Raw genomic sequence first — 27,575 nt, forward strand, 5'->3', positions numbered from 1 at the left:
GGGCAGCCCCGAGTGCGCACAGCCCCGGCGGCCGCACCACTGCCCCGGAGTTTGGCCGCAGGTGGCTTTTCCAAGCCGCCACCCAGCAGCGGCCGACGGCGCCAAGTCCCCGCCTCGACCTGCACAAAACGAAAACGGACGCTGGAGCGGGGCGCAGGGGCGGACGTGAGACCCCGGTCCCGAACCCTGGGCGCCGCCTTCCTCCGCGGCACCAACCCTCTGGCGGCCGGGGCGAAATGGGAAAGTCGTTGCGAAGGAAACTCCCCCAGGCCCGAGAGAGGCCACGCAGCGGCGGTCCCTGCGCCCCAGACTCGGGCTCCCCACGAGCCGTGGGCCACAGTCACAGCCGCCCCGTGTCCCAAAACTAATACGAGACGTCACCCCAGAGGTTGGAGCGTTTGCTCGCGGCCGCCGTGCGCGGGTCTCGGAGTCATCTCACCGCCCGGTCTGCGGGATGGATGAGCGAGCGGCTCCCGGTGCCAGGGGAGCGGGGGTGACACAGGCCCCCTGCGCGCGTCTAAGCCCGCGTTTCTGCCGCTGCGCTCCCAGCCCGCACCCACATTCGGGCCCTGGACAGGGCTTACGCGCTGAGGCCGCCCTGGTCTCTGTTCTCCCGGCCGGGGATTCGCGAGAGGCGGTCCGTGGGCGAAGTCGTGGGCCCAGGTCACATCCTGGGGGACCCCCAACGGGAGACCTGGAGGCCAACAACGGGGAAGCGCCGGGCCGCGCGTGTGGTCCCGGGACCCGCCTCCCCGGCCCGCTCCCGCCTGCCTCACTCCTCCACCGCGCCGGCCGCGTGTCGGTGAAACCAGAGGCAGCTCCGTGCGAGCCTCGCCCGGCCGTGAGGCCCGTGGATTCCGTGGACTCTGAGGCCCGCGTCCTCCGCCCTCCTGTGGCCCCGACCCGCCGGGAGCGCGTTCCCCGCCGGCGTCCGCGGCCGCCCACACCCACCCCAGCCCCGGGCGGCGGAGCAGTAGCGACTGGGACGCGGGCCGGGGTTCTTCCCCGAGGGGGGCGCTCCGAGCGCGCGGGCGGGTCCTCAAATCTGCATTCTTTCCGTTAATAAAATATGTTCTCGTATTTTTCCCTGATTTCGCATGAAAACCTTTGCCTAACTAAACTCCCATCCAAGCGGGATTTATTTCGTCCCCGGGGAGATAAATCAGGGGGCGAATTTACAGCCCGGGAGGCACCTGCCGCGCTAATGGGCCCTTCATGGAGTGCGCGGCCGACGGGGGCGCGCGGGCGGAGGGGGGGGGCGCTGGCCAATGGCCGGACCGCGGGGCCCGCAGCCAATCAGCGCGCGCGCCGCGCCCCGGGGGCCCCCGTTATCAGCGCGTCCGTCCCGCGCGGCGCCGCTCCGACCGGCCCCGGAGCCGCAGCCGCCGCCGCCCGCACGCCCGCCCCGCGCCGGAGCCGCCCGCCCGCCCCCCGCGCCCCGCGCCCCGCGCTGCAGCCAACGCCCGCCCGGGCCGCGCGCAAACTTCCCGGGCCGGCGGGCAGGGGCGGCGGCGGCGGGGCCCGGATGGGAGCCCAGGCCGGCGGCGGCGGCGCCCATGGACACTAACCGCCCGGGCGCGTTCGTGCTGAGCAGTGCCCCGCTGGCCGCGCTGCACAACATGGCCGAGATGAAGACGTCGCTGTTCCCCTACGCGCTGCAGGGTCCGGCGGGCTTCAAGGCGCCCGCGCTGGGGGGCCTGGGCGCGCAGCTCCCGCTCGGGACCCCGCACGGCATCAGCGACATCTTGGGCCGGCCCGTGGGCACGGCGGGCGGGGGCCTCCTGGGGGGGCTGCCCCGGCTCAACGGGCTCGCGTCGTCCGCTGGCGTCTACTTTGGGCCCGCGGCTGCCGTGGCGCGCGGCTACCCCAAGCCCCTGGGCGAGCTGCCGGGGCGCCCGCCCATCTTCTGGCCCGGCGTGGTGCAGGGCGCGCCCTGGAGGGACCCGCGTCTGGCTGGCCCGGGTGAGTGGCCCGCGCGGGGGCTGCGGGGCAGGTGGGCGCGGAGGGGACCCCGCCGGCCGCTGACCTCCTTCCCCTCCCCTACCTTGCAGCCCCGGCCGGCGGCGTCCTGGACAAGGACGGGAAGAAGAAGCACTCGCGCCCGACCTTCTCGGGTCAGCAGATCTTCGCGCTGGAGAAAACCTTCGAGCAGACCAAGTACCTGGCGGGCCCGGAGCGCGCGCGTCTCGCCTACTCACTGGGCATGACCGAGAGCCAGGTGAAGGTGAGCGCGGCGGGGCTCGGGAGAGCAGAGCCGGGGGCTCGCGTCCTGCGAACGGCCCCAGCGCCAGCCCCGGGCCCCACGGCCGCCTGACCGCCCCGTCCGCCCCCAGGTCTGGTTCCAGAACCGCCGGACCAAGTGGCGCAAGCGGCACGCGGCGGAGATGGCGTCGGCCAAGAAGAAGCAGGACTCAGACGCCGAGAAGCTGAAGGTGGGCGGCTCGGACGCGGAGGACGACGACGAATACAACCGGCCCCTGGACCCCAACTCGGACGACGAGAAGATCACGCGGCTGCTCAAGAAGCACAAACCCTCGAACTTGGCGCTGGTCAGCCCGTGCGGCGGCGGCGGCGCGGGGGACGCCTTGTGAGGACGCGCGGGGTGGGGGCGAGTCTATTTTTGCAAAATCCGGGGGCGGTCCCGGGTGGGCGCGAGTCGCTTTGTATCATCAATAAATTATTTAACGGGTCCCCGTCGGAGCCGCCGCTCCGGAGCCTGCACCGCGTGTTTCTTCCGTCTCGAACCCGGAGCGAGGCGGCCCCTCCCCGGCCCCGGCTTCGCCCCTGCGAGACCCGGCTTCGGGCGCGCGGCGGCCTCGGGTCCTCCGAGTTCCCGGTGCGGAGGCTGCGGGCCCCGGGCAGGCGCGAGGAGGCGGCGAAGGCGCAGGGAAGGGGCCCGGCCCGCGGGAAGGAACCGCAGCGACAGCCGCCAGGAGCCCGGGACGGAGCCGGGGACGGAGCAGCAGGTATGGCCCGGCCCGCCTCGCCTCGGGGCGGATTCGGACGCGCTTGGGGGGCTCCGAAAGGGCGGGTGAGCCGCGTACCCGCCTCGAGCCCCCGGGGGAGGTTTTTCTTCTTCCCTTTTCCCGCTTTGGGGCCACGTACTCGTTGCCGCCGGGCACCCGTTCCCGCTCGGCCGAGGGGTTTGCTCTGATTATTTCGAAAGACCCTCTGAGCATAAGCGGAGCATCCCACAGGCCCACCCTGGGCTCAGCCGGTGGAACCGGGTCTGAACCGCTGCACGGAGGCCCTTCGATCACCATCCCGCTAGATCGTCCCGCGGTGGAAAGCAGTTTCTTCCAAACTAGGACCGCAAAGAGAAATCCGAAATAATTACGCCTGCGGAGCGGCGGGGCCTCCCATGGGTCACGCGGGGTCAGGGAGCTGGAAGCCCCCTGGACAAGCCCCGCAGCGCCCGGCGGGGGGCTCAGGGGACCCCTGTCCTGCCCTGAAATGCCGCCAGCTCCACGGGGCTGTGACTCCGGTTGACAAAACCCCTCCACCCTCCGGCAGCCTCTGTGGCCGGGGCTGCCCATCGCTGCATCTTAATGGGCGTGACTGTGGAGTTTTAATTTTCAAAAATTAAATGTAAATAATTATATCATTGCGGTGGTACGATTTCTCTTGGAAGGCATTTTCGGAAGCGTTAAAGAGAAATATAAACGGCTTAAACTCGACGCGTTTTGTTTTAGGCTCTTAGCAGCCTTCTTTACAAGGAAGCAACTTGAAGGGCAGAAGCAACGCTTTTCTGTGGGGAGCCCCTCTCAGCTCAGCTCAGAGCAGAGGGGCTTCCAGTTTTAAAGTTTTGAGGAAGGCAAAGCATTTATATAATCCCGTTTTAAAATGTTGAGGGGTAAATACTTTATTACAGTAGAAAGTCCAAAGGGCTGTTTTTCTCCACTTAAGGAAGGGCTTGGTGTTTTCTGACAGTGTGTGATACCAGTGAAATTCCCGGATTTCTAATGAGCTTGATCTCAAATAACAGGGTATACAGGAGGCCGCTCCGAGTTAGCATTTCAAAGGTGGCAGGAGAAGGGAAAGGAAGAAAAACAAAGCAACACGGGACTATTTTCACCACGGTCAATTTTATTGCTTAGGAACCAGACCAGTCACTTCTAAAGGCCCTCAGAACGACCAACAGCTGAAACCCGTGGGGCGGACTCCGTGTGGAACTGCGGACAGCGGCAACCACAGCAGGGACACGGACCGGTGCTTCCACCGAGAACAGATTCCGCAGTGGACAGCAGTCACTTGCAGTGGTAGTATTTATCCCAAACACCCAGCTAATGCCTTCACCCGGTCCAGGAACTCTGTAGTGTTCTAAAGTAAAATCAATAAAACATACATTTGTGTTTCATCAACAGACTCTCTAATCACCTTTTAATGCTGTACTTAGTGCTATAGGAGAAAAATATTTGCAACAAGGTTATTACGTGGGTTGTTTGTAGCGGAGCAATGAGGAAATGTACAGTTTTGTTTCTCTTTAATATTTGTATATACAGCCCATGTTAAAAGCAGTTTCTATTGGAAGCAAACTAGGCTATTTCTATTTCTCCCATGTTATCATTGTTGTAATGTAGAATACTTGGCACCATAAAACAGTAACAAAAGACAGACAAACGGTTTACAAAATTCTTAAAAGGTACACCCAGGCTAGCTATAAACTTCACATTCAGTTCTTAATATTACACAGAAGAACGGCACGGGAGTAACGGCCGCTAGTGCAGACGTGCTGTGGGGCCGATTTTACCCACGACGGCGAGGCCAAGTGTGTTTTTCCTAATTTGTGTGTTGACGGACACACAGCTGAGCTCCGAGGCTCCAGTGCTGCCGCCTGCTGATGGGACTCTCCTGTGCGTTCTTACTGGAAAGTACATTTAGCATAAGTTTTGGTAAGATTTATAAATTATTTTTAAAAAGTATATATTTATATGTATTTATATATATATAAAAATGGAAAGCAGCTGCAGTGTGATTCAAAAACCATGTGACACGGCGCAGAGTCAGTGCCGCGGAAGGAGCATCGGCAGAGACAGACGCCCTCGCCACGCTCAGGGCCACGCTGCTGGCCGGCAGAGGGAGCGCCCGTCTCGGCTTCCCCAGCCCCTGGACACACCTCCACCTGGCAGAGGGGGTCTCTGGACACAGTGGGGGGGTCTCTGTGCTGGAGAAGCCCCTCCACTGACAATCATTAAAAACTGAAAACTGCGGAGTCTACGGCATGAACCCTCTTTGCTGTCTATTAGAGTTTTGACAACAGGACTGTGACTTATTTAAAAAAAAAACCCAATATTTCTACTTAATGTCACATGAACAGACGAGACAGTGAGGTATGTGAGGCTGTTCCGGAATGGTCCGGAGGCTGAAGCGAAGTGTGGGGCTGGCCGTCTAGCAGGTGGCGCTTGGGCGGGTTCTTGATGCAGCTTTCAAGAGTGCGTATTCGGTACACGGCTACAGGGAGGGCTCACGAAGGGTCCTCTCGTGGCGCTGGCATCTCTTCCCTGTCATGGAATTTGTAATTTGTTAAAGGAACAAACGCACCAGGAAAAGCTGCGTAAAAGCTGAACTAGAGGGAGGAGTCATATTTACCACCACGTCACTGCACGACACAACACTTGTGCACATGGGCATGAGGTTTACCTGCCCCGGGCATGATTCGGAAGGCCAGGAACACGGGCTGCAGCAGAAGAGAGGAGGGTGTCAGCACAGCGCACGTGGGACAGCGCAGCACATGCCGCCGCCTCCCGTCGCACCCCTGGACCCTGCGTCTCACAAGGGCAGCCACGAACCGGGCTGGGAGGAGCTGATGGCCAGCAGAGGCAGCTTGGCCCTTGTGTGCAGCCACGGCAGAGCAGGGGTCGGGGGCCCTGTGAATGTGGAACTGGAGCCAGGCGGGCCATGAGAGGTTTTGCAAGGAAGGTGTTATTTCCAGGTAAAAAAATTAATGGAAAAACTGATGTAAAAGAATGGCTAAGTAGGCCCCAAATGAAGCGGGGAAGGAAGGCTCTCCCGCCCTCGGCTCTGCCGCACCTGGCAGGTCCAGCGTCTTATCTGGGTGTGTTTGGGGCTCACAGCTCTGGGCCTCCAACGTGGAAGAAGCTAACTCATTTATTTGGCTGAAAATGAGATTTGATCTGTCCCCTGTGCACACTCTCGAGGTGCAGTTGCCTGAATAAACGATCTGTGCCAGTGCTGCCCCTCGGCACACGGCGGGGAGCGCCCTCACCCCGGCTCCTCGGCTGACGGTGAGCCTGCCCCAAGAAGGCCATTAAAACACTGCAGCTGCGTATTTGCAAAACAGCCTTCAGAAACAATCAGCTGTGGACAACATTTTTTTTACAAATATTAAATTATGTATTTTATTCTATTGTAGCTAGTCATTTCTGCCTTCTTCCTACTTACCCACCTAGCTTATGATATTTTATTAAAATTAAATAAAAACAGACCAACTTGGCCTACTCTGTAGAGTCAGACTAAGAAGACAGGAGAGCAGGAGAGGAGAGACTGGCCAACCCCCGCCCACCTGCCTGGCAGCCCCAGCACCCGCCCGCCCACCGGCCCCAGCCCCCCAGCTCCCTAGCTTCCCCTTGGTCCCCCAGCCCGGCCCCTGGACCTCAGTCTGTCACCTTGTGGTCTCCCATGCAGACGTTGGGCCCAATGTGGTCATAGGTGACAACCTTCTCCTCGCTCTCCGACTGGAAAGGGGAAACAGACAGGTGAGTGTGGGGAGGTGGGGCATCCTGGGGCCAGTTGGGGGCTGACTGGCAGGAAAATCAGGGTTTTGTGGGGGCAGAGAGATGGGCGGCGTTGGCCCCTGCCAGTACCTCCCCAGCCTCTGCCACCCGCCCTGCCCGGCCCCTGAGAGAGAGGCCAGCTCATGGACCAAAGGCTCTGGTGACGTGGCAGTGCCTCAGCACCTTGACCCTGGCCCTTTTGGATAAGAGGTATCTGCCTCTAGGAGGGGTCGCGTGGGGAGCCGCGGGTGCTGGCCCGGCTCCCAAGCTCCTCTCTCCCAGACATGCTCCTGGGCTCTCAGGGGAGTTGCAGGGGGCCCTGTTTACAGGAGTGTGTGTGTCCCAGCTTTCTGTGCAGGTGTGCTCCTCTGAGGCAGCCCATCTAGTTCCAATTTTCCCACTGATTTGTTTTTGACTGTTCTATTAACCTAGAACTCAGTGCTCAAACAAGAACAGACACCGAATTCCACACCACTACACAAAGCAATCTGTGCATAGTAATTCACGGCTGTGTGCGCACTTCTCGGCGGGTGCCTGTATTCCGGGCGCCTCCGGAAGGGGTTTGCCGCTGGTCAGCACTCGACTCTGCTTGGGCTGGAATTTTATATCCACAGCTGGAGCATCTGAGACTATCGAGTTAAAACTGAATTATCTTTAATGCAATGGGAAGCTTAAGGTCAGATTTACTTTCCAGCATGGGCGCCTGCCAGAAAGAATGAAAACAAGCTTCGGCACCGCATGCATGAGCGCACCTTCCCGTCTCTTGCGGGTGAAGCGGCGCCCCCGCGGAAGTGGAGAAACATTCATCAAACGCAGCGTGGTAATTTACAAAGGCAGCATAAAATTGTGGATTTTCAACTGCATAATCTTTGGACAGATAAACAAATTACGGCGGGCACAGGCAGCGCGCGGCACACCTCACTGAACACTTGTCACCGAGGCTCCCAAGCAGCACCGCCCGCGTCCCGAGCCCCTTTTGGTGTTTTAGGGCTGCGGAGGCAGAACGGAGCTTGGTGACGAGGTGACGGCGCATGTCATGATGGATGAGGCTGCGGAGCGCGCCCGGCGCCCGTCTGCTTGTCCCGCATACCCGCTGCCCGCTGGGTGGCCCCAGGGGGAGAGCCTGTCCAAACTCTGGTCCCAGGAGGCAGGGGCTGTCAAAGGCCGCCAGGTGTGTGTTGAGAGGCTCCGTCCTCCACCCTGAGCGTGAAGTGTCAAGTGCCGGGTCCAGAGAACATGAGAGGCTGTGAGTGAATGGAAAACGGGCTGCAATGCTGCCCTGCTCTGAGCTGGTGGAGCCCTGGCAGCGGCAGCACAATGTGGGGAGGCCACAGCCCTGCCAGCCTTCTGCCCTTGGGCGCTGCTCACCAATCTGCACTCGCGTGACCTCCGACGTTTTCCAGGGGATGGCATCTGTGCCCGAGTCCCCGGGAGGCTCCTGCCCCGCTGGTGGCAGCCCTGGGCTCCACATGCCTGACCCGCTCTCACGCCGGCAGATGGGAGCACTCACCATGTGGCACTGAGCGACTGGCATGCCTACCAGTGAGCCCAGCCAGAGAGGCAGCGGCATGTCCACAGCCAGGCTCCAGGCCGAGCCCACTCCTGGGCTTTTGGGCTTGGGCCAGCACGCTTTCCTCAATGATGGGCACAGGCCCTGCCCACAGGCCAGAGGTGGGGCTGCAGAGGAGCCAGGCTGGCTGCAGAACCCAGGGACGTCAAGGGGCCCTGCCTCCAGCCCAGGCCCCCACCAGGCAGGCTCCTCACAGCAAAGCCAGGGACAGAGGGCAGGCTGCACCCAGGGTGTTCCAGGATGTAGGAAGGAACGGTAAGGAACCCAGCCCGGCAGACAGAGCCACGTGGCAGAGGCCAGCAGGGTGCATCTCAGGGACCGGGGCTGCAGAGGTTCCCTGCCCTGCTGAGGGCACACCTGCACCCAGGTGTTTGCTGTGCCTGGGGTCTGGTGCCGTCTGGCACAGGGAAACAGACGGGCAGTGAGGGACAACAGGAGCCTCAGACAGCTGGCATTGAGGTCGGGGTTAGTAGGGGGCTCCTGTCCCTGCTCTGGGCCTGGGACAGTGGAGAGGGCGGCAGAACCCACCAGGCTGGCAGTAGTACCACCAGAGTCTCCAGCCTCCTTCCGATTGCCCACCCACATCATGGTCAGAGGCCCCAGCTCTGGGTGCTGGGCACGGCTGCAGTTCCCACGCACACCCGCAAGCTTCGTTACTATCTGCATTTAATTTTCATTCACGGGGTTGACAAAACCAATTCAGATATTGATTCTTCTGAAAACACTCCTTGTATGTTAAAATGTGGGAACTGAAAAATCACAGAATTGGCCGGGCGCCGTGGCTCCCGCCTGTAGTCCGGGCACTTTGGGAGGCCGAGGCGGGCGGAACACTGGAGCCCAGGAATTTGAGACCAGCCTGGCCAATATAGCAAGCAAGCCCCTATCTCCTTTTTTGTAAAAAAAAAAAAAAATTATTAAAAAAAAAATCACAGGAAATCTGAAAATTTCCCAAGGCCCATGTCATCTGAAAATGTCGCCCATTCATTTTTAACTTATCAAGGCTCCAAATGAATCTGGCTCTAATTTACAACTTAGGAAAACAACCTCAGACATTTCTACTGTGCTTCACGGCGCGGCCCGTGAGCGCTGGAATGTACAAGAGCACGCTGACTTCCAAGGATACAACGAACCACGATCTGAAAACACTTCCTGCCAACCACCCGTGTATGTTTCAAACTCAGGACGACGCTGGCTGCCCATGGCCCAGGAACTCGGCTCCATCTGCTGCTGTCCCAGCCCAAGTGCTGGCTCAGAGGTGACCCAGCGCCGGGGTGCAGCTCATGGCAGGACGAAGTCAGGGCCCAACCTGGCAGCATTCCCCAGACCGGGTGCCCCCACCCCTGGGGCCCTGTCACCAGGGCCGGGCCAGACCAGACCTAGCGCTCCACGTCCCTCTGCGCCCAGGGCCGGGGCAGCACACACTCACCCTCAGCACCAGCTCCTTGGCAGACGGGGACATGAGGATGCGGTCACACCAGGCCGGGCACCGGGTGTTCATGTACTGCTCACCTTGGCGGGCATCCTCACTGTACGGGTAGCTGGGGAGACATGAAGGCAGAGGGTCAGCTGGCCGGCTTGGGCCGTCCTCAGCCCCAAAGGGATGGCTGTGCCGATTCTCTCCCAATACACCTTAGAATGGCGAGCACTACCTGGGGAATGAATACACGTATGGAAGTTTCTAGAATATAAAACCAAATTCACCATTTAAGTTCTATATCAAACTTATTTTTATGTGAGATTAAATTTTAGCCATAGCGCAGTATCTTCAGTCCTTCCTTTACTGCATGAAATTGTCTGTTGAGCTTTGGTTTTTGTTGGTTTTTTGAACATGGTCTAAAGTATGATGAAAACCTCCGTGGAAACAAAATGGCAGCCAGTGTCATCTGGTCCCAGGATGCTCCTCCACCCGGTGACCCGGCCCAGCTCAGCTCGAAACGCCTCTAAGTGCAGGCAGCTCTGGGGTGTGGCATATGCGTCTCCGCTTTGACTAACGCCATTCCCACCTCGGGGAGCGTCCAGGTGCTCAGGCCGTGGCCCTGGGTCACTGCTGCGGTGGAGGGTGACTGTCCCCGACTCACTGCTTCCCGGGCCTGCCCATGCCCTCTGCGGGCCTGGGAATGGGGCTGGCCACATGGCGGTGCCACTAGCCCTGAGGGCGGAGCCCTTCATCCACACAGTGAGCGCATCCCGCACCGCCAGGGCACAGCTCACCTGGGCTCCTCAGCGGCCTTGCTGCGTCTCTGAGCTGTCGGCCCCCGCCCTCACACAGCAGAGCAGTCCACACACACACGGACTGATCACTCGCCCACCAGCCTGGAGCCTCATGGCCATGGCCCCCACCACCCGCCGTGTCTGGAACATGCAAGCACAGCCCCCACTTCAGGGCCTGCAGGTTCTCGGGGCCCGGCCCAACCATCAGGCTGCAAACCCACCCCCAAATGGGCATGTTGCTTGGGACTGCACTGAAGAGGTAACGAATTCCACTTGGAGTGAACAAACCCCGGGGATCCTACGTGCAGCATCTCTGCTTACTCTCAACACCTCGTGGCCTTCACTAGAGTCTCAAGAGTTTTTTCAGTTAATTCCAAAATATCATACAGCACCTGTCGCGACTGGGATCTGATTCTCTGTGAAATTTCCCTGTTGGCTGTGACTGGGTTTCGGGTCCGTCCTGGCACCTCAGCTGCGGATTCTGCAGCCCCTCCCATGCCCCCCGGACCCTGCCCACAGGGGCGCCTGTGGGCCCTGTGCCCAACCACCTGGAAACAGCCGGGGACTCGGAACTTGCTCTGCCCTGACGCAGGAGCTCCCATCCTCCCCACGTTCCAGTGGGAGCGACACTCACAGGAGCCGTGGCTGCCACATGGCCTTGGGCAAAGTCACTGCTTGGTTAAAAACAACTATGTAGGGCCTACGTGTCATGCATGTTTCTGAAGAGCACAGAGCAGAGAACAGCTGCACGTTTTTTCAGGAGAAGCAGCAACCTGGTGGCCTGTCCCATTTCACACGTTTGAGAGGCTGGGCCACCTTGTTCAGGAGCTTCTCAGCTGACCCCAACCGCGGACACGAGTGGAAACTGGATGCAGGTAGGAGCCTGCTCAGCCCCCAACACACGTCCACTGCTCCCAGACACATGTCCATCGCATCCGGACACACATCCACTGCATGCGGACACACATCCACTGCATCCGGATACACGTCCACTGCCCCCGGCACACGTCCACTGCCCCCAACACACATCCACTGCCTCCCGGACACACGTCCACTGCCCCCGGCACACGTCCACTGCATCCGGACACACGTCCACTACCCTCCGGACACACGTCCACTACCCTCTGGACACACGTCCACTGCCCCTCGGACACACATCCACACAGCACACAATAGGTGACTTCTAAATAGGAAGCTGGAACCGAACCAGTTCTCACTCCTCATGCACCCCATGGAGCCTGGAGAGTCTGTGCCGCCTGGCGCCCCCTGGGGGCACGGAGAGAAGCCAGGGCGTGGCAGGAAGCACAGCCGCCCTCTGTCCATGGGACAGGGTCTGATGGGCATTGTTGCTCAGACAGACTGGGCTCTGGGGATGAGCAAGGGAGAACAGGGACGCCCGAGTGGCAGCGGCTTCCTCAGCCCATCTGCTCCAGGAAGGGCTGCCCTGGGAGTGTTCACAGACGACTCAACAGGAAGAAGACGCCTGGGTGAGAGGGGTGTCCTGGCCAGGCTGTTGGGGGCAGCACCCTTAATCCACAGCCAGGGGTGCTCCCTGTGGTCCCCAACACCCAGGGAGAAATGCAGGAGGGGCTGGTTCCAGCTGGGTCTGGGGAAGGCCAGTGTGGACTGCACACCACCGCTGTACCCACAGGCGGGAGGCACTGGCAGGGCCACACCGCAGAGCAGCAGGACGCTGGACGCTGCCCAGCAGTGACTGATGCAGGAGTGCCAGGCATGTGGGCTTATCTGAAAGCATACCTGCTGGGTGAGGGAGGGGGGCACACAGGACAGGGGTGCACCTGCCCCCACAGCGTGGGAGCGGCTGTGATAGGGCGAACAATCGTGCTCCTGTGCTCGCCTGCAGGCACTGCCCGTCCTCCCTGCCCCTCTCTCCTCCCTGTAGGATGCGGGCAGCGGCCCCTGTGTAGGCTGCACGGCAGATTGTTGGCTGTGGCCAGGCTGACTGGCCCTGCTGACAAGGCCCAGCTTTAGGACCTGAGCAGGCTGGGAGGAGTAGGTAGGGTCGCCATGGGCCCGAGAAGCAGACAACAGGCGGAGAAGCCTGGCTATGTCGAGGTCTTGGGGCAGGGCCGACGGCACAGGAGAGACCAACGGGCCTGGGAGGGCCCCAGAAGGCAGGCTGGGTAGGGGCCCATGGCTTCGCCACAGTGCTCAGCCGCCCTGAACCACAAGCAAACGGCGACAGTTCACACCAGCTCCCCGGGCCGTGCTCAGAGGAAGAAGCAGGAGTGCAGCTTCACTTCTCCAGGTGGGCGTCAGGGTGAAAGTCCCTCCTCTGACTCCCGCCTGGTGAAAATATTAACCAATTACCACGCTGCTCTTGTGTACAAGGAGCAGGAGGGTGTAGCATACCACAGAGAAAACGGTTTTGACGCACGCCCGTCACAAGCAGCACCTCATCGAAGCTGCTCTGCCTTCCTGTGCAGCCTGCAGGCACCACCGGCAACGCTGGCTTCAGACACCCGCTTCCAAACACACCAGCTGCCACTGAAATTCCTGAAAAGGAGAAGGCCCTAAAACCAAAGAGAAAGAACTAAATGCTTTCAGCTGGGACAACACTGAAGCTACCGTGTGGGAGAAGGAAGTGGCACAGACTTCCAAGAGGGTCTGTGGGGCTGGGCACGGGGGCTCACGCCTGTCATCCCAGCACTTTGAGAGGCTGAGGCGGGAGGATTGCTTGAGCCCAGGAGTTTGAGACCAGCCTGGACAACGTAGTGAGACCCTGTCTCTATACAAAATAAAAAAGTTAGCCAGGCGTGGTGGTGCACACCTGTAGTCCCAGCTACTTGGGAGGCTGAGGGGGGATGGGGCTGCAGTGAGCCGAGGTCACCACTGCACTCCAGCCTGGGCAACAGAGCAGGAAGCTGTCCCGGGTGCGCCCCTCGCCCACATCTTGAGGGACAAAGCTCTTGGGGGTGACCAGAGCCCTTGGCAGGCCTTTTCCGTGGGTCGGGTTCCCTCACTGTCCTCCCCCTCGGCACAGGTCCCACAGTCTGTATGAGCCGCAGGTAGCCAGGGTTTGTGACCACCAGGTGGATGGGTGGCCTCGCTCCCTCCTGAGCACCCAGCTTGCAGGCAATACAGCTCATTTTGCTAGATAATTATTACACTATAAATACACATCTAAAGACAGGAGAACGTAAATCATGGCCCACAGAAAGTTTGAAAGGGGCCTCCTAATCCCTAATTTAAAAACATACGTGTCCATTAAAGAGCGACCACCTCTGGCTGGACTTGTCTGGGCAGTTCATTCCTGCGTTGCGTATATTTTTGTCTTTTTCAAAAGCTAAAACTTGATCTTGCTCAGTAATTGTTTGTTCAATGAAAACATCCCTTTCCCACCTCTGAGAGTCAATCTTCCTTTGGGAAGGAGTTATTTTTTCCCATTTGATGTGCTCTGAATATGATAAAAACTTTGAAAAGTTTTGACGGGTAGTGATAGAACTTCTAAATTTTTCCATTTATTTTAGTAAACTTCACTTCACAGTAAGGCACACACAAGGCCAAGTGCACATGGGACATGGGTGTTCGCCAGCCCACCGCACCCTGTGTGGGCCCACAGCCCAGAGGCCTCCACCGGGAAGGGCAGAGGGAGGTGATTCCCCGCCTGCAGTAAGGGCACCCTGTGGAGTCCCAGGGCCTCGTCTCCACCTGTGCAACCCGGCTTTAAACTCACTTGTGGAGCTGTGCGCAGTGGTGGCTCAGTGCTGAGTGTCCGTCCCACTCTTCACGGGGCGGCTGCCGGGGCCGCCGTGTCAGTGCTGAGTGTCCGTCCCACTCTTCACGGGGTGGCTGCCGTGGCCTCCGTGTCAGTGTGGAGTGTCCGTCCCACTCTTCATGGGCACTGGGGATACTTCCAAGTTTTGGGCAGTTCTGGAGTTGGCATGTGGCCCCCTGTGGGTCCCTGGAACCCCTGCAGCAGTCTGAGAGGGGATATCTACATTGACAAGGACACTAAGGTGACATTCACTGATTTCACGGAGCTGGTGTTGCACGGACGTGGCAAACGCTGCCCAAGGTGGTAAAACTGCTGGCGCCGGTGTGGGAACCAGGCAGAGGCCGGGCCGTGCTGGGCAGGGTCTCTCCCAGGGTCAATCCCTCAGCACTAAACAAAAAGCTATTTTCACTTACGAGGGAAGCAGGAGAAATGATTCCTTGTGTTGAACCTCAGGCCTGGGAGATGGGGTCTTGGGCTGGGTGGGATGAGATGAGGCCTCCAGGGAGCCCTCTGCCCAGAGGGACGACACGACACGGCCCTCGTCTCTCAGGGGAGCGTGCCTGCATCTGAGTCGCCAGCTAAAGCAGCTGCTTGTTTTCACGGGCACCACATTTTGCCAGAAAGATTGACAGACAGGCTGCGGTAACTTAGACCTTGGTGGTTAACAGACATTTTCTGCAGAAGGGTGGACGAGCCTGCCTCTTCCAGCAGCAGCGGATGCTATTTGCTGCCAATGACAAAATTTAAGCCTTCAAGAAGACCCGAGGGTGCTGGAAAACATATTCGTCCCAGAGGCTGGTGGCGTCCCGCCACAGAGACTCCTCTGCTGAGCTCTGCCGTTCCGAGGAAGGTGCTGCATGCACTGGGTGCCAGACGTGCCACATCGAGACTCCCACACCCTGGGTGGCTGGGATTTCCCGGGACCTGTGTGTGCGGCCGCCAGATCACGCCCTGGCAGAAGAAGACCTCCCCGTGCACTGGTACTTTTTTCACAAAAATGTTACTTATGTAAACATGTAATTGTTGTTATTTTTAAAACGAACTAATAAATATTTAAAAACGGATGGCAATGACCCATAGATGGAACCCACATGGACAAAAGCTCCGGGGTCTTCATTAGCTGGAAGAGGGAAGTGGCCAGGCCACTGGGGCGGCCAGCGAGGCTCTGCGGGGCCGTTTCGATGGTGGCATGTAGTTTTCTTCTTAATAAATAGAGTGATGCAGTCTCTTCACTACATAAGGAGTCCACAGACACAGGGAGCCTCCAGGCAACGGACTGACAGTTCCCATCCTCCATACACTCAGCGTCCACAGACAAAGAGGAAGAGCCAAACCCCAGCTGACTATGCGTAGCACCACGGCCTCCGCGAGGAAGCGCAGTGACCCCCACATTCCGGAAGCTGCGACAGGAGCCACCCGATGGCCGGCGACACTGCAGCGACTTGGGAGCGTCCGGCTCTCTGGCTGCAGAGGGGCTGACCTGGGGGTGGGTACTGGCGGGCAGGCCTGGGCCTGAAGGCTCAGCCTGCCCAGAGGAGACGACACCATCTTGAGGGCGGACGCTGAGGCCACGACGGGTGAGCGATGTGCCCAACTCTGCAGTGTCAGGGGTAGAGCTGGGACTCTGGTTCCAGAGGCGCTGCCCTCGCCAGCCCTGTTCTACACAGGGTTTCGTGAGAAATGCTAACGCCTGGAAACGTTGGGCTGTCACGCCAGTGGAATGGCCACTGCGGGGCCATCTTAAATCTCTTTATCTTAGAGTTAATGACGGTTAATTCTCAAAGTTAAACTAAAAATTAGAAATTCACTTCTAGCTAGGATGCGCAAAAAGGCGGCAGCTCCATGCTACCGCTGGGGTGTCCAAATCGCCGCCACCTGAGCCTGGGCTGTACCGGGAGCCACGCGTATCAGGAGCTACGGGGTCGGGGGAGCTACGGGGTGGGGGCTGCAGGGCTGCTGTTGAGGCGCACACCACAATCCTGCCCGGAGGGCCTTGGCTTCTAGGGAGCCAGGCAGACCAATGCTGGGTGCAGAAAGCCCACCGCCGCCCCTGCTCACCACTAAGGGCTGACGCCATCTGACCCCGCATCCACTCACAGCCTCCTGGTTTCCAGAGACCAGGGTGGGCGAGACTCATCCCTGCCAATATGGGTCCCTTGTCCCCCAGTAATTCTAAGCACACATGTAGAGCGTTAACACGTTACACCCAATGGAAATAGCGCATGGCATGAAAGGCCTTTGGGAGGCTGTATCCTGGGTGCTGTCCTGGCCCGAAGGCACCATCTTACAGCTCAGGGTCCCGCCCGGGAGAGTTCTTTATGCGGAGGCAGAGGCAGCCCAAGGTCGGGCCAGCTTCCTTCCCGCCTGCTCACCCTCCTGCTCCTGACCACCTCAAACAGGTCACTTTTGTGGCTGTCCCTAAAGAAGGCATGAGGAAGCACTGTGCTTTTAGTTAAGGACAAAAATTGAGGGCTGTATAAATGTCTGAAATATTAGCACCTTTTCTGGCAAAATGACAGCATTCAGTTACAATTCATTCAGAGCACAGTTCTATTCATCCATGGGATCAGTGGCAAACATCTTTGCAAGAGAAGACCCTGCTGGTCTTCAGACCCATCCGCCAATGACACGTTTCCTGGCGTCACTCTGCCAGCGTGCGCACCAACGTCCCGGGCACGGCTGTTCCTGAGCTTTGCGCTAGGAATGTTGTCTCCTCTCTGGGTCAGCAGGTGCGGGCTCTCCCCATGCAGTGTCTACTGCCTGCGAGAGGGTCCTGCCCACCAATGCTGACAAGGTGCCTCAAGCCACTCCAAGGCGGTGAGCTCACCTCCACCCAAAACCGGGGTGGGGACTGGGAGGCAGTGACGGGACAATGCATTTGGCTACTCGGCCAGTTTGCAATGCGTTCACTCAAACAACAACAGCAAAAACTATGAAACGATTCTGAAAACCGGGAGCCACCGCGGGAAGGAGACGCTGCCAGACCAGCAGGTGCAGATGGCGGCTCGGCTCCCAGCTTCTGAGGAGCTGGGTCACACACAGGCCTCAGGGGCCAGGCCGTGGCAAGGACGCCTCCCCACGGCCTCAGAGCCCTGGCAGCCTTCGGGAAAGCACAGGAAGGCCAACGTGTCCTGACAGGTGCGGAGCTGCACGGGGAAGAGTGTGAGGCGGCAGGTGGACGAGCCTGGCATGCAGAGGCACTCGGGACCCCCCGCCAGGGCAGAAGCAGTGAGAAAGCGGAAGCCGATCTCACCCAGCCAAATGCCGAAGAGCAAGCCCGGCCTGCGTGGGCACCTGGGAACACTGAGGGTCGGGGTCCATGGTTCTGGAATGCCACTGGGTGCGTGGGTACCTGGGAACGCTGAGGGTTGGGGTCCACGGATCTTTCTGGAATGCCACTGGGCACGAGGGGCTCTCTGGGGGCCTGTGTGTCCAGCAGTCAGACTTTAAATCCAAGCGGGATGGGGGAGCCCTCCAGGAAGAGGGGTGTTGACCTGAGATCCCCTGGGGCTTCCTGCACCTCCTGCAGGATGAGGCTGGCATGCCTGGCAGGGAGGCTCGGTGTCTTTGCAGAACAGGAAGAAGCTCGTGAGGAGGGCAAGAGACCTGGGCCACCGCCTTCTGGAGGCTCCTCCAACCTCTCCAAAAACTTCCCCTGGACACCAAAGTGCTCTGTCACTTTCAAGGCTCAGCCCTCAGCACTGCCTCTGGCTTCAGGAAAGCCTGTGTCCCCAAGCTCCCTGAGGCCGCATCCTCTGGCTCCCACTCTTGCTCCTAGCTGAGAGGCAAAGTCCACATCTGCCAGTGGAAGTCCCCTGCGGCTTCCAACAGTGAGAACTGCTCTGTGCCAGCAAATCTGCATAAAAAGGCACACAAACATCCACACCCAGGCACACATCTCCACGCGTGAACACACACACGTGCACACACATCCGTGGAACACACAGCCACATGCATAAGCCCTATGCACACACACGTCACACACATTCTCACTCATGCTCACATATGCAACCATGTACGCAAGCACACCTTGTGCACACATATCCACAACTGTGTAATGCACGCCCCATGCACATCTGCACCAGGTCTGCACACACATGGACACCCACGCAACATCCGCACATTCAAACCCAGGCACACACACACGCATACCTTAAACACATCCACACCCACGTGGACACACTGCATTTGGAGGCCCCGATATTCCCAGAAAGATCCATAACACACAGTCCCCATGGGCCCCTCGTGTGCAAGTCTGATAAGAACATATTTTGCATATTGGAAAAAACCTTTTTTGAAAAAAGATAACAGAATTACTTATTATTCTCAGCTGCTTGCTTTCTTCATGTCATGAAAAGGGCAGGAGAAGGTGCAGTTCGCACACAAGTGCAGGACACACAAATACATGTGCACACACAAAAACACTATGCACACAAGAACACACACTCGTGCACACACAGATGCACATGTGCAGACACACGTGCACACAGATGCACAGGTGCACAGACACACATATGCACACACACACTCATGCACATGTGCACACACGTTCACACACAGATGCACAACACACACGTGTACACACAGGTATGGTATGCACACTCCGGATGCACACAGAATGCACACACTCATGCCCAGCACACACTGGCACACACAGACACGCAGATGCACCAGAGACTGGGAGGGTGGAGACGCCGCCTTCCCGGCCGGGTTCATCCAGCAAACAGCATGTTCCTTACCTGGGAGGGAACGAGATGTCCAGTTCATACAGTCTGTCCTTAAAGACAGACAACTCCTTGTCAAACTCCAAGAGCTAAAGAAATGAAAGAGCAGAAAATAAAGTCACATTGGTTTTCCTCGCTGGGGGCAAGTGTGTCTGTGTGCACCTGGGACACTCGAATGCTCGGTGTGACATTTGCCCTTCCCAGAGCCACCACATCTGCCACCAGAAAGCTCTGTGGTGCCAGCAGGCTCTGGTGTCTGCCTGCCTCTGCTGCAGACAGTGGGACCTGTGCTGCCCGTTACAGGCGTGCTCTGCCCGCCCAGAGACCTTTCTCTGTTGGGGACGCCAGAGAAGCACTCGTGGCCTCGGGCACTGCCGTGGCAGCCCCAGCAGGAGCCCCTCTCGGCCTCTCCTCCCTAGGGCTGGCTCCCCTAGCACAAGAACACAGCTCCTGTCCTGCCCAGAGTGTCAAGTAACCTGCAGAGTAAGCAATGTCAGCTTTGTGAGAACAGATCAGGGAAAATGGCCCCAAGGTGCACACTGGTGAGATTCTGGCAGCAGCTCGGGGGCAAAACTCATTCCCACATGCACGGGAGGCAGCAAATGGCCTTGCCCCCTGAGACTCTTCCAAAAGCCCCAGGCGGGCATTGCCTCCCACCCCTGCAGGACTGGCCCGGCCCGGCCGTGTTTCTGAACGGTCACCACACACACCCTCCCACCCCTGCAGGACTGGCCCCGGCCGTGTTCCTGAGCAGTCACCACACACACCCTCCCACCCCTGCAGGACTGGCCCAGCCCAGCCATGTTTCTGAGCGGTCACCACGCACACCCTCTCCGGTGCTATTCATTAGTCATGTCTCCACAGCTGTGCAGGGCATGGCATTGAGCTAGAGCTCCCTCAAAACCACACCATATCCCGGCTCTTCCTGTGACCTCGTCCATCATCCCTGAAACGGGCAATCAGCGGCCTTGTGCACACAGTCATTACCCTGTGCCAGGCTGCTACCTGAGCCACTGGCCCAGGCCTCCTGCCTGGAGCACAGGCATTCACAGCCCTGCTGCCTCCTGCCTCCTAAGAGGGTACAGCTCCAGTTCCCCTTCCAGGGAGCAACTCCCTCCCTCCAGCACCCACAGCCTCTGGGAAGGGCCCCAAGTCAGCTCCTAAGTGGGGTGGGGATGCAGCAGAGGCCTCGGGAGACAGATGCCCCTCCTCAAAGGCAGAGTAGGGGCATGGGCTCTGGACCAATCCTACACATGTGTGTTTATGTGTATGCAGGCATGTGTGTGTTTGCATGCAGGCATGTGTTTATGCATGCACAGGCATGTGTGTGTTTGCATGCAGGCATGTGTTTATGCATGCACGGGCATGTGTGTGTTTGCATGCAGGCACGTGTTTATGCGTGCATGGGCATGTGTGTGTTTGCATGCATGCAAGCGTTTATGCCTATGCAGGCATATGTGTGCATGCAGGCATGTGTGTGCATGCAGGTACGTGTTTGTGCATACACAGGCATATGTGTGTTTGCATACAGGCACGTTTATGCGTGTGCAGGCATGTGTGTTTGCATGCAGGCAGGCACGTGTTTATGTGTGCACAGGCATGTGTGTTTGCATGCAGACATGTATGTGCATGCAGGCACATGTTTATGCATACACAGGCATATGTGTGTTTGCATGCAGGCACATGTTTATCTGTGCACAGGCATGTGTGTGTCTGCATGCAGGCATGTGTTTATGTGTATGCAGGTGTGTGTGTTTGCATGCAGGCATGTGTTTACGTGTGTGCAGGCATGTGTGTGTTTGCATGCAGGCATTTACTCAGATACATTCATACACAGGCCTTTAAACACACATCATCTCTAGGTCATTCTGGAGCTTAAGTCTAAGGCTCCCCCACTTCAGAGATGCAGCAGGGTCCCCAGTCCCAGTGTGGGCCCCGCTGGCTTCTCAGGTGTGGAGGTGAGGAGGCAGCAGGGAGGCTGCCAGCCACTAGGTGCCATGCGGTTCTTGGCTCTGCAGGCACCAGCTATGAGCCTAGGAGCCCAGATTTCCCTAAGTCCTGCCCAGGAGCATCTATGAGATCTGCTGAGAGTCGGAAAGGAGTCATTGCCATCCAGTGGCTTTCATCAAAATGCTGATGGCAGGTTCCCTGAATCTCTACGATACAACACATTTTGAGATTTCAGGAAGGCACTGGCAGGAAGGGATCAGATCTCCCCTGCACCACCAAACCCTCTCATTCCTCCCAATGTAACTCAGACCTTTCAAGAATCCCAAGTATGGTTTTTAAGTTATTTATTTATTTATCTATTTATTTAATTTATTTATTTATTGAGACAGAGTCTCCCTCTGTCACCCAGGCTGGAGTGCAGTGGTGTGATCTCAGCTCACTGCAACCTCTGCCTCCTGGGCTCAAGTGATTCTCCTGCCTCGGCCTCCCGAGCAGCTGGAATTACAGGCGTGTGCCACCACTCCCGCCAAGTCTTTATTTTTTGTAAAGACGGGGTCTTGCCACATTGCCCTGGCTTGTCTGAGACTCCTGGCCTCGAGCAATCCTCCTGCCTCGGCCCCCGAAGTGTTCTACTGCGCCCAGCCCCAAGTATGTTTTTATATTACCGCCATGCATGAGTCCACAAAAAGCAGCTCGCCTTAGCCTACATTGTTTTTAAGCTTTACACAAATGTTCTTCTTCCTTCTTCATCCCACCCTGCTCCAGAAGCTCAGCTACTCCTGGTTCTCTGTGGGACCTGCTGGTGGGGCTGCGTCTCTCCATTGTGGGGTACTGTCTTTATGGTGGCCAGCGTTCTGAAGGCTGAGTTGGCTGCTGAGAGAACTCTAAGTGTGTGGGTGGGGTTTTCCACCAGCTCTTTGACTGAATGCCTCCACTTCTCCTGGTGTGTATTTTTGTGGTTGTTCTGGAAACCCATTGCCACTTACATTCTTGTAGGTAATAGGACATTTTTCCCACATTGCTTTAAAAATCTTCTCTTCATGTTCGATGTTCCACTGTTTCACTCTGACGGGTCTGTGTGTGGATTTACTTCTGTTCCTCCTGCTCAGGACTCACCATGCTTCCTGAGGTTTATGTCTTGGATAATTCTGGAAGACACCCAGCCATCGACTCTCCAGTGTGCCCCTTGTGACCCTCACAGTGTGAGCGCTGGGATCTTCCCTCCTCTCCCAGCCCCTGATCCTCCTGTCCCATCCTGCCACGTTTCTGTGCTGCATTCTGGGCTGTTCCCCAGGCCTGCCATCCCATTCCTCAATCCCTTCTCCAGCCGTGTCTACTCCAGCACTTAATTCATCCCCAGAGCTTTTAATTTTAATGGTAATACTTCTACAAGTCCTACATTTTTTTAATCTGTTGGGATTTTTTTCGTAGTGTGGTACTTACGTTTCTAATTCTGTCATGCTTTTAATAATTTACAATATTATTTTATAATTTGTATCAATTATTCAATGATTTGGCATTATTGAGGGTCTGCCCTGCCTTTGTTGTACCTCTGGAGTCTTGCTATCTGTGGAATGTGTCCCTATGTGGTTCACAGTTTGTGACTATAAGATCGTCTTTGGTGGGTCTTGATTTTTGGGAATTTTTTTAGTTGTTACAATGAATGTGGACCTGCCCTCCAAAGTGACCCACTGGGTCCCTGCACTGCACTGGCCTCCCACAGCTTGGAGTCACCTGGGGTGACTGCTCACGGCTGTTCTCAGCAAGCCTCCTCATGGCACCCCCAGGCTCCGCCCCACCGTGCTGTCCCCAGGCTCCGCCCCACCGTGCTGTCCCCAGGCTCCGCCCCACCGTGCTGTCCCCAGGCTCCGCCCCACTGTGCTGCTCACCTGCCACCCCCAGAGCTCCATGGCAGGGATGTGTCTGTCTGTCTTGTTAACCCAGAGCAGGGCCTGGCTCAGAGCAGGCACCTAGAGGGTTGTCAAATGAACACACGCCCCCGCAGTGCACCGCGGTGCCTTTCCCATTCCCAGCGTGTGGTCTCCAGACAATCTAGGCATTTGCTTTCTTTCTCACATCAAGTTACTGCCTTGATGACACTCCAGTAAAACTTGAAAAGCTGGAGATGCAAGTTCATAGCACTCTCAGGGGCCTGTGCCACCCAGAGACGGGCATGTGGCACCCGAAGACGCCATGACCTCTGCAGAGCACACCAGGGAGTCGAGGTCGAACCAGACGCGGCACGAAGCCTGGTGGTCCCAACACATCTTTAGTCTAAGAATCCAAAGAGCCTGGCTTTGTGTTTTGCTTTTGCCAAGTGTGTATTTATATTATGCAGATGCAAACTCTCTGAAATTCCCCCTGGAAACGAGATGCTCTCACCAGATGCCAAATTCTTTCTCTGAAAGTGGGCCCCTCTCCCCACACTTATAGTGGAAACACTGCCTGCTGCGTCCCGAGATGCAGGGCGGCGGGCCTGTCTGCCACAGAGTTAGACCTGGGGCTTCTCCTCAAACTCCCCTCAGGAAGACAGTGGACAAAGGACCGCCCAGGAAGGACAGGCCCGGCTGTGCAGATGGAAAACCGAGCGGCCTCCTGCCTTGACCTGGGCTGCAGGAGAGAGGGGCCTGGGCGTCATGAGGAAGCACATGCTGCGCCACAGTCACCTGTAACAGAGATGGGCACAGAGGAAAGGAGAGTCCTCGGCAAAGCTCCCACTCAGGTGAGCCAGAACGACGGCTCTGCTGTGCGGGGCCCTCCGATGCCACATCCTTGATGAAGTCATCCCGGATCGGCATTCCTCCAGCCTTCTGCAGTGACCCCAGAGCTTTCACAGCTGTGGGGGGCACAGTCCTGGACGACACCAAAGTGCAGGGGCACAGATGGCCTCTTGCAGTGAGGGCTCTGCTCACGGCGGGCACACAGCTCTCACGGAGCACTCAGGGAATTCTGGAGCCCAGAAGGACCACCGTCCCTCGCAGGCGTGTGGCAAAGCATCCGACCCTGGCTCTGGCTCCAGCAACCACTAGCACCCCTCAAGCCCTCAGCACCCCGATCCTCGGTGCTGGCCCGGCGCCTGCCTGGGCTGCAGCCGGGCCTCTGGCTGTGCCTTCCCACATGGGCCTCTGAGGGCCTGAGGCTGCTGGGGCTGCTCCACCTCCTAGAAGCAGCGGGTGCTGCAGAGGCTGGGCGTGTGCGCAGAGGGAGCGAGCAGCTGGAGCTCTTGGCCGACATGAATTCCTTTTGCTTCAGAGAGCAGAGCCCTCGGCTTCCTGCGCAGTGTGGCTATCGCTCCGGGTGGGTCATCGCTGCCTCTGGCCGCCAGGGTCCACGGCGTGGGGTCTGTGAGCACGGTGCTGCGTGGCTGAGCACTGAAGTCGTGAGGCCACGGCCCTGAGTATCCCCAGCCTGGTGAATGCACCAGGCACAGTGAGCAAGGGACTGCGCATCAAGGGGCACGTGAACAAGAATAGGGAGAACAGGCCCTGGGGGCTCTGAACGGGGCCGGGGGGCTCTGAGGATGCCAGGGCTACCTCCGTGGGCTGGCGTGGGCATGGGGCTGGGGCTCCTGCAGGGCAAGGGGGTCACTGGTGCTTACGGCTGGGGCTCCTGCAGGGTGAGGAGGGTGCCGGGCCACAGGACACAAGACTATTCACTGTAGCCAGACACCCCTGTGAGCCCCCACCCACCTCCCTTCCCAAGAGCATCGATGTTAGCAGGAATGGGGGTGCCCAGGGACACACCCCGACATGGAGCCCCACCTACTGGAACTTCTGATGCTGGGCCCCTCTGGCTACCGCAGCACAGCAGCGAACGAAGCCCCAGGCAGCCCCTAACACCTGTCGGTGCAGGTTCTGGAAGCCGGAAATCCCAGGCTCAGGTGTTTCTGAAGCACTCCAGGCCTGTGCACCCTTCGAAAGTTCCTGAGGCGGAAGTCACGGAGTGTGGCTGCAGCTTCTTGTCTGGGCACAGGCCATGAGGCGCCTCAGGGTATAAGACCCCCGACGCTCCTCTGTACACTCACGGCTGGAGAGACCCTCGCCCAGGACACTGCTGGTCCCTGGGGGGCTCCGAGTGTGTGGACGGGCACGTCCTCACTGCGGCCGGGGCCACACTGACCTGCTGCACACTCAGGGCCTCAGTCAGAAGAATACCATGCACAGTTCTCTGGAAATCAGAGCTCCACCTTCGGGGAGAAAAGTCTCTGCAACTCCTCACCCTAACCATAAACAAGGTTCAGTATCACTGTTGGCTGAACCAATGATTTGCACTGACAGGGAAACGTGATGGCAGAAAAATGAAAAACCCAGTTTCCAATCCTGCTCAGGAGGAACGGGGTCTGACTCCAAGTGACGAAACCCGACCCTCAAGAGACAGGGCCACTGGACACCATGGGAGAGTCCCACAACCATGGGAGACCCCACGTGGCCCACATCCACGGATAGCAGCTCCCGGCCTCGCGCTCCTCATGGGAGGAGACAAAGGACAGTCTAAGGCTTTTCACCAGCTCTGGGGGTCCTTCCTCAGCCCCTGCCCACAGATAAGACAGTCCAGGACAATAGGAAAACAGCCGAGCTAGGGTCAGCTGGGGACCCACACCCTGGTGCTGTGCTGTGCGGTCAGCCAGGGACCCACATCATCGCACTGGCCCGTGGGATCAGCCAGGGACCCACATCATCACACTGGCCCGTGGGGTCAGCCGGGGACCCACATCATCGCACTGGCCCGTGGGATCAGCCAGGGACCCACATCATCGCACTGTGCAGTGGGGTCAGCCGGGGACCCACACCATCGCACTGTGCAGTGGGGTCAGCCAGGGACCCACATCATCGCACTGGCCCGTGGGGTCAGCCGGAGACCCACATCATTGCACTGGCCCGTGGGATCAGCTGGGGACCCACGCCACATCACTGTGCAGTGGGGTCAGCCGGGGACCCACGACATCGCACTGGCCTGTGGGGTCAGCCGGGGACCCACATCATCGCACTGTGCAGTGGGGTCAGCCGGGGACCCACGACATCACACTGGCCTGTGGGGTCAGCCAGGGACCCACACCATGGCGCTGGGCTGTGGGGTCAGCCGGGGACCCATGACATCGCACTGGGCTATGGGGCTTGGCTTTCCAGCCTCTTTGCTCTGCTGTGGCCCAGCCCTCAACAGCCACCAAGTCATCCATCCAGGTTGTTTGGCAAGGGTTCTGCACACACACAGTCATGTGTCACGTGACGACGGGGATACGGTCTGAGAAACGCATCCTTAGGTAATTTTGTTGTGGGACATCACAGCACGTGTACGCTCCATGCCTGGGCTGTATGGTGGGGCCTGGGGCTCCAAAGCTGCAGACCTGCACAGCAGGTCACTGTACTGAACACTGCAGGCGGCAGTAACACAGTGTAAGTACCTGCGCATCTGAACGTATCTAAACATAGACAGGGAACAGTAAAAACATGGTCTAAAGAAGAACAAGGGTGCACCTGCGTGGAGCCCCTGCCAGGGAGCTGGCAGGCTGGAAAGGGCTCAGGGTGAGCTGGTGAGCGGGCAGGGGTGAGCAGGAAGGCCTGGGATCAACTGTGCACTGCAGACTTTAGAAATGCCCAGCGCTGAGAGTAACAGAACGTCAGACTTTATAAATACCGAGCGCTGAGACGCTGAGAGTAACAGAATGTACTGAAATGTATTTTCTCGTAATAAGTTAATCTTAACTTATTGTAACTTTTTTACTTTACAAACTTTAACATTTTTCAACTTTTTCACTTTTGTCAAATAATATTTAGCTTAAAACACATTGTATAGCTGTATAAAATATTCTGTTTATATATTCTATAAACTTTTTGCCTAATCTTTATGTTTAATATTTCAAAATCTGAAAACATTTTTTGATAAAAATGAAGACGACACAGGCATGCCTAGGCCCACACAGGATCATCGACGTTCCTCTCGGCCGCCTCTGCGTCCACGGAAAGACCCTCAGGGGCAATCACCCGCATGGAGCCTCACCTCCTGTGATAACATCGCCTTCTTCTCGGTGGACCTGCCTGAAGGACCTGCCTGAGACTGTTTACAGGTACCTTTTTTTAATTCAGTAGAAGGAGTGCATTACAGTCATGGTAAGAAGTGTGGGGGAGGAAACGCAGACACCAGCAACACAGTTGTTTTTTGTCGCTCTAAAGTACGACGCGCTGGGCATCCCTGCGTGTGCCAGACTCTCCCATGGCTGGCAGCGCAGTGGCTCCTTCACACCAGTGCCACCACACGGTGATGTCACAACGGTTACATCACACAGCGAGAGGAAGCTTTCAGCCCCATCATCAGATTATCGAACCTTAGTCACATATGTGGTCTGTTGACTGAAATGACATTATGTGACATGACTGTATACACACACACACACACACACACACACACAAGTGCATACAGGTACACACACACATGCACATGCATACACCACACACACAAGTGCACACGTGTACACACACATGCATATACACCACACGAGTGCACACATGCACATACACACACCACATACACTAGTGCACACACACATACGTACACACCACACACACGAGTGCACACGTGTACACACATACATATACCACACATGAGTGCACACATGTACACACATACATACACCACACGAGTGCACACAT

At 57.8% G+C, this 27,575-nt stretch overlaps 2 protein-coding genes across 2 annotated transcripts in view; one reads left to right on the forward strand and one right to left on the reverse strand.

Moving 5' to 3' along the window:
* The first annotated feature begins 1,363 nt into the window (after window positions 1–1,363).
* NKX6-2 (NK6 homeobox 2) lies at window positions 1,364–4,358 on the forward strand. The gene is made up of 4 exons (XM_030805006.1): window positions 1,364–1,962; window positions 2,052–2,224; window positions 2,334–2,966; window positions 4,098–4,358. The coding sequence occupies exons 1-3, from the start codon at window positions 1,557–1,559 to the stop codon at window positions 2,589–2,591; spliced, it is 837 nt and encodes a 278-aa protein (XP_030660866.1). The 5' UTR covers window positions 1,364–1,556; the 3' UTR covers window positions 2,592–2,966; window positions 4,098–4,358.
* The window catches only part of INPP5A (inositol polyphosphate-5-phosphatase A), a 258,361-nt gene continuing 234,852 nt past the window's right edge, over window positions 4,067–27,575 (reverse strand). Inside the window, exons 12-16 of the mRNA XM_030805019.1 lie at window positions 18,994–19,067; window positions 9,731–9,842; window positions 6,627–6,695; window positions 5,590–5,677; window positions 4,067–5,501 (exon numbers count right to left, since the gene is read on the reverse strand). Of these exons, the coding sequence (XP_030660879.1) occupies window positions 5,597–5,677; window positions 6,627–6,695; window positions 9,731–9,842; window positions 18,994–19,067 (336 nt within the window). The 3' untranslated portion in view covers window positions 4,067–5,501; window positions 5,590–5,596. The remainder of the gene's footprint in view (window positions 5,502–5,589; window positions 5,678–6,626; window positions 6,696–9,730; window positions 9,843–18,993; window positions 19,068–27,575) is intronic.

Source organism: Nomascus leucogenys, chromosome 3 (genome assembly GCF_006542625.1).
Source record: "Nomascus leucogenys isolate Asia chromosome 3, Asia_NLE_v1, whole genome shotgun sequence".
Taxonomy (NCBI): Eukaryota; Metazoa; Chordata; class Mammalia; order Primates; family Hylobatidae; genus Nomascus; species Nomascus leucogenys.